Source organism: Notolepis coatsorum (genome assembly GCF_963971535.1).
Source record: "Notolepis coatsorum genome assembly, chromosome: 2".
Taxonomy (NCBI): domain Eukaryota; kingdom Metazoa; phylum Chordata; class Actinopteri; order Aulopiformes; family Paralepididae; genus Notolepis; species Notolepis coatsorum.
Window position 1 is genome coordinate 45,972,933 of NC_140166.1, and position 7,055 is coordinate 45,979,987.

General features: G+C 44.8%; 1 protein-coding gene across 1 annotated transcript in view; it reads left to right on the forward strand.

The window, feature by feature from the left end:
• The window catches only part of unc5db (unc-5 netrin receptor Db), a gene marked incomplete at both ends in the record, with an annotated part of 422,972 nt that extends 418,138 nt beyond the window's left edge, over positions 1–4,834 (forward strand). The window contains 3 exon segments of the mRNA XM_084308131.1: positions 1,998–2,111; positions 2,114–2,322; positions 4,552–4,834. Of these exon segments, the coding sequence (XP_084164257.1) occupies positions 1,998–2,111; positions 2,114–2,322; positions 4,552–4,834 (606 nt within the window).
• Positions 4,835–7,055: the final 2,221 nt, after the last annotated feature.

Sequence of the window (7,055 nt, forward strand, 5' to 3'; positions counted from 1 at the left end):
GGCCACTGACAGTCGCGCTGCTTGCTCTCTCTTGAGCTTGCGTTGTGTATTAATAGAGGGATGAGGAGGACACTCTATTATAGTCTAGAAGCACAAGCCTATACTTAGTTTCCTGGAGGCTATATAGAGAGAGCTCATGCAATAGAGAGACGGTTGGGTTGTATTATACCATTATTGGAAGCCGCCGACATGGTGGTATGGTCAGTATTATAGTGCTGTTTATTAAAGTGGTAGCGCACTACTACTGTCTGACTGTGATTATAGAGTGTAGACAAAGCACCTACTGTCTGACTGTGATTATAGAGTGTAGACACCTACTGTCTGACTGTGATTATAGAGTGTAGACAAAGCACCTACTGTCTGACTGTGATTATAGAGTGTAGACACCTACTGTCTGACTGTGATTATAGAGTGTAGACAAAGCACCTACTGTCTGACTGTGATTATAGAGTGTAGACACCTACTGTCTGACTGTGATTATAGAGTGTAGACAAAGCACCTACTGTCTGACTGTGATTATAGAGTGTAGACAAAGCACCTACTGTCTGACTGTGATTATAGAGTGTAGTCACAACACCTATAAATGGTAAATGGATGCATTTATATAGCAGATTTTATCCAAAGCGCTTTACAATTTGTTCCTCACATTTTACCCGTTCACTCACACATTCACACACCGACGGCGGAGGCGACCATGCAAGGTGCCAACCTGCACATCAGGAGCAATTAGGGGTTCAGTGTCTTGCTCAAGGACACTTCGACAGGCTGCCCGGGAGGAGCGGGAACCTCCAGATTACCAGACGACTGCTCTACATACCGAGCCACTGTCGCCACCTCCTGTCTGACTGTGATTATAGAGTGTAGCCACAACACCTACTGTCTGACTGTGATTATAGAGTGTAGACACCTACTGTCTGACTGTGATTATAGAGTGTAGCCACAACACCTACTGTCTGACTGTGATTATAGAGTGTAGACACCTACTGTCTGACTGTGATTATAGAGTGTAGACACCTGCTGTCTGACTGTGATTATAGAGTGTAGACACAACACCTACTGTCTGACTGTGATTATAGAGTGTAGACAGATCACCTACTGTCTGACTGTGATTATAGAGTGTAGACACCTACTGTCTCACTGTGATTATAGAGTGTAGACAGATCACCTACTGTCTGACTGTGATTATAGAGTGTAGACAAAGCACCTACTGTCTGACTGTGATTATAGAGTGTAGACACCTACTGTCTCACTGTGATTATAGAGTGTAGACAGATCACCTACTGTCTGACTGTGATTATAGAGTGTAGACACCTGCTGTCTGACTGTGATTATAGAGTGTAGACAGATCACCTACTGTCTGACTGTGATTATAGAGTGTAGACAGATCACCTACTGTCTGACTGTGATTATAGAGTGTAGACACCTGCTGTCTGACTGTGATTATAGAGTGTAGACACAACACCTACTGTCTGACTGTGATTATAGAGTGTAGACACAACACCTACTGTCTGACTGTGATTATAGAGTGTAGACACAACACCTACTGTCTGACTGTGATTATAGAGTGTAGACACCTACTGTCTGACTGTGATTATAGAGTGTAGACACCTCTGACTGTGATTATAGAGTGTAGACAGATCACCTACTGTCTGACTGTGATTATAGAGTGTAGACACCTCTGACTGTGATTATAGAGTGTAGACAGATCACCTACTGTCTGACTGTGATTATAGAGTGTAGACACCTCTGACTGTGATTATAGAGTGTAGACAGATCACCTACTGTCTGACTGTGATTATAGAGTGTAGACAGATCACCTACTGTCTGACTGTGATTATAGAGTGTAGACACCTACTGTCTGACTGTGATTATAGAGTGTAGACAGATCACCTACTGTCTGACTGTGATTATAGAGTGTAGACACCTACTGTCTGACTGTGATTATAGAGTGTAGACAGATCACCTACTGTCTGACTGTGATTATATAGTGTAGACAGAGCACCTACTGTCCGACTGTAATTATAGAGTGTAGACACCTACTGTCTACCAAAAGTATACTGTGCCTATTGGTGTACCCCCCCCCCCCCCTCCACCACCACATCCCTGGGTGTGGTATGATAGTGTTGTTTTTTTGTCCTTCCAGAGTGAAAAGGAGTCTGTGCCGTTTTTCCTGCAGACAGACTGCACCATCACGTCCCAGACGGGGCCCAAGGCCTTCAAGATCCCCCTGTCCATCCGCCAGAGGATCTGTGCCACTTTTGACACTGCCAACGCCAAGGGCAAGGACTGGCAGCTTTTAGCCCAGAAACTCCACTTAGATAGGTGAGCTAATGTTACTGTCCGCACAGCCCTTTGCCATTATGATAAGCCTGTATCGGTAGGCATGCCATGCTCTATAGTTCATTACATTATTTTATTTGAGGTGTGGGTGGTTATTAGTAGATTATCCTTTTATCTTACTAAAACACACAGTGTACATTTATTTTGGATCACTGCACTGATTTCCTATTTGATCCAAATGCTCCATGCCCATATTATGTATTGGCTCATGACAAGTATAATCTTTCCCTAAGTGCATAATTCATGAGAAGTAGAAATCTAAGCGTCCTCTGGGGTTCCAAATTACCCAGATAAGCTTTCCTCTATCATGTTAGACTGTTTTGAATTGAGCCTGATGTGACCAATGGCTGTAGCCCAGAATCTGGGTGTGTTATTTCTCTCCATGAGCAGGTAGAGAACCATAGACTCACAGTGAAACACTGCCCTCCGCTGGATACAACACCACATGACATCATGTATTTCTAGCACCAACAGCAAGCCTTCCTCCAGTTGAAAACCTTATTTCTTAGGATAATGTTTTCAACTAATACGAAAAACATGTTTTCCCTCTTTTCCATTGCTCAGTGAGACATGACGTCTCAGATGTAGTCCTACTCTGTGTGTATATATATATATATATATATATATATATATATATATATATATATATATATATATATATATATAGATAGATAGATAGATAGATAGATAGATAGATAGATAGATAGATAGATAGATAGATAGATAGATAGATAGATAGATAGATAGATATAGATATATAGATATATATATAGATATATCTTTCTGCTTTTCATGCTTCTGAAGGGGTTGTACTTTGTAAGGATGGGCTTGTAAGGTGTATTTTGTGCAGATGTCTTGTTGGAATGTGTTGCCACTTCCTATGTTGTCACTTCCTGTTTGATTGGTATAATTTGGTCACTTACCCCATAGATATATATAAAGACTAGATGACTCACCCGCGCTGCTCGCCAACGGAGACCGACGTTGCCACATGGTGGCCATCTTGCTACAGGGTAGCACGCCCACTCATAACATGAACGTCTATAGTGCATGTACTATTGAAATAACCATAGCTTGCAACATTTTCAACCGTTTGGTTTGTTAAAAACGTCAGAGATGTAGTTATCATACTGCATACTTAATGGACTTTCATATGAAATAAATAAAAATGCAATAGAAATTATTCCAAGCAAGAATCATAGCCACGGTAATAACGTTTGTAATAAACCAAACCGTTTGTAAATCTGTCAAGATTTCAGCATATTTTTGTTTGTGCAGCTCACTCACCTTAAAGCAGTAGTTAACTGTAGCAAGATGGTCGCCGGTGAACTACGTGGGAGACTCTGCCTTACGCCATCAAGTGTTTATATATATCAATGACTTACCCTTCATGCTTCATGCAAGCCATTTCTGAAGAAGGTGTGTTCACACCGAAACATCAATGATTTCAGGCTGCCAATACATTTGAAAAAAACTGGAGTGCACGTGCCTGGATTTGTTTCATGTTCAATGAGAGGGGTCAGCCCTATGTTCCCACAGCCCAATGGTCCCACAGCCCTATGTTCCCACAGCCCTATGTTCCCACAGCCCAATGGTCCCACAGCCCTATGTTCCCACAGCCCTATGTTCCCACAGCCCAATGGTCCCACAGCCCTATGTTCACACATCCCTATGGTCCCACAGCCCTATGTTCCCACATTTCTAAGATCTCTCTCAAAATGAGGCCCAATGGTCCCACAGCCCTATGTTTGGGTGTAATTGGCTACCAAATTGAGAGAAAGGGGGATCAAATCTGATATAAATTTATGAAAAAAGGAAACGTGGGAACACATAGGGCCTAATTTTGAGTGAAAATTAATTGTTAGAAATGTGGGAACATAGGGCTGTGGGAACATAGGGCTGTGGGAACATGATAGGGCTGTGGGAACATAGGGCTGTGGGAACATGATAGGGCTGTGGGAACATAGGGCTGTGGGAACATAGGGCTGTGGGAACATGATAGGGCTGTGGGAACATAGGGCTGTGGGAACATGATAGGGCTGTGGGACCATAGGGCTGTGGGAACATAGGGCTGTGGGACCATAGGGCTGTGGGAACATAGGGCTGTGGGACCATAGGGCTGTGGGAACATATAGGCACGCTCCCTATAGTGAGACATGACCCCACGTTGCCCCGTTGATGTGGTGTTTCTCTCTCTCGCTTCCTTCACAGAAACCTGTGTTACTTCGCGAAGCAGCAGAGTCCGTCCGCGGTCATCCTGAGCCTGTGGGAGGCGCGCCACCAGGACACGGGCGACCTCGACTCTCTGGCCAGTGCCCTCGAGGAGATCGGCAAGATCCACTGCAGAGGCTCCTCCCCCAGGGGCCACGGCGACGAGCCGGCGGACGTCAATCACGTGCGGCCAGACGGCCCGGCCGCTCTCTGTGGAACAACGAACAAACTCTCGGCCCCCTGCGAGACGGAGGACTCGGCTCCGGAGTACACGATAGACTGACCCCCCCCCCCCCCCCCCCCCCCCCGAGTCCAAAACCCATGTACTACTAAAAGCATAATGCATTATCTGTATTATGCAAACATCCGACGATGGACCGCACGTGGTGGTGGTGGTGGTGGTGGTCCGAAAGTTCACGACATTGTTGTCAGCGGAGTAGATCGACCAATCGCAGCTGTTTAAAAGAGATGTGTCTCAAGAAGTCCACGTGGCAGTTGGCCTCACTTGCATACTATATTCTTATTAGCACCAGTATGTAGATATAGAGGGATATGATTGTGGCACCTGGTATGCAATGGTGCAATTAAGACGGGTGTGCAAATAGTGACGGTAGTGGGTTGAGTGAGGAGGACAGGAATCGGAGGCCGACTCACCTCGTCCTGCCGGGCAGAGCACAGCTTCAGGCCTCCTCCACACGTACAGTACACAGGGAGGGATTCTGAAAATGTAGCTTCATGAAGACTCCTTCCAAGGTGGAGATTTTTAAGAACTCGCATGTATTTGCGTGGACAGGTAAAACCCGGAGCTTATGGAAAATGCTGACATGGCGGCTAATGGCCCCCCATCCACGCATATACATATCTTGTTTAAATTTTCTGAAACGGCATTGGGTGTGTGGACAGGAGGAAAAGCCGTTTTCAAAGATCCCAGTGTACGTCTGGACAAGGCCTCAGTCTAGTGTGGTGCTGGCAAGACCATAGATAAGATATATAACTAGATGGTGCAAGGCGGAGTCTCCAGCGTAGTTCACCGGCGGCCATCTTGTCACAGGCAGCACGCCCACTCATAACATGAATGTCTATGGTGCATGTGCTATTGAAATAACCATAGCTTGCTAAGTTTTCAACCGATTTACAAACGGTTTGGTGTATTACAAACGTTATTAACGTGGCTATGATTCAGGATGCTTGGACATGTTGAACTTATTTTGAAAGTCCATTATAAGTATGCAGTATGATAACTACATCTCTGACGTTTATAAACCAAACCAAACCGTTTGAAAATCGGTTGAAGATTGAGCAAGCTATGGTTATTTCAATAGTACATAGCACCATAGACATTCGTGTTAGGGGTGGGCGTGCTGCCTGTGGCAAGATGGCCGCCATGTGGCAACGCCGGTCTCCATTATTGGCCAGCAGCGCGGGTGAGTCATCTAGCCTTTATATGTGTCTGTGGGCAAGACTGTTGAAGTGTGACAGTTGTGGTCTGGCCTCTGGGAGAGAGGGAGGGAAGCCGTAGGACATGGTTTCCTGACTGCGGTGGTGCAGAGCCTCTTATCACCCCATTCCCACCATTAACACCTGTCACTTTATATCAGCCCCCCCCACACACACACACACACACACACACACACACACACACACACACACACACACACACACACACACACACACACACACACACACACACACACACACACACATCCCCAATGAAGTTATGATATTTCACAGCCACACACAGGACATGAAGTCGTTTTTCCCCCTGACAAGCAAGACATTTTCTTTAAAAGGTTCTCGAGTTTAAAGGTGTTGCAAGTGAAGCATTGTGAACCATTTAGGGCCGGGAAAAGAGAAGGTTTCCGAGCACAAGCCGCCCAGTATCTGGCTCACAAAATTCAGATCAAACTGTCAAACTATAGGCATTGCAGATCGAATATGAATTAAGAAAAAGAAAGAGAGACGGTTTTTACGAGCTGCTATCCACACACCCCCAGTACCCCACTTAGTGGAATTGTAGAAGGACTGGGAGATGTTATTATTACTGACAAAACACTCTAGGTCAGTGATGGCTGTCGGAATGTAGAGCTACTTTAACTAAAGAAATAGCACTTACAGCACCTTTTAACTATGTTAGAATAAATGTTAAATGATGTTTTGGACAGTACTGATGTTTTGTTCTCCCTCACATTCAACTGGCAAATCCAGGTACTTTCTTTTCATGTCCACACCTACAGTACAGACACTGGGGTACAGACACTGTTGACCGCCGTTGTATTTGACCTGTATGAAAACTGTCTGCAGAACGGTTGCATTGTTTGCTAAGTTTGTTTGGTCAGTGCATTATGTTACGTCAAGCAATTACTCTCCAACATTTGCTGTCATTGAGTGTTCACACCATTGTGAAAAATGCCCTACTCCTAAATCCCTTTTATTAATCTCCAAGTGACTTAAAACGAGGTAGTGACTATTTCTGGGCCTTTATAGTCTTTGGTGTGATTTACATC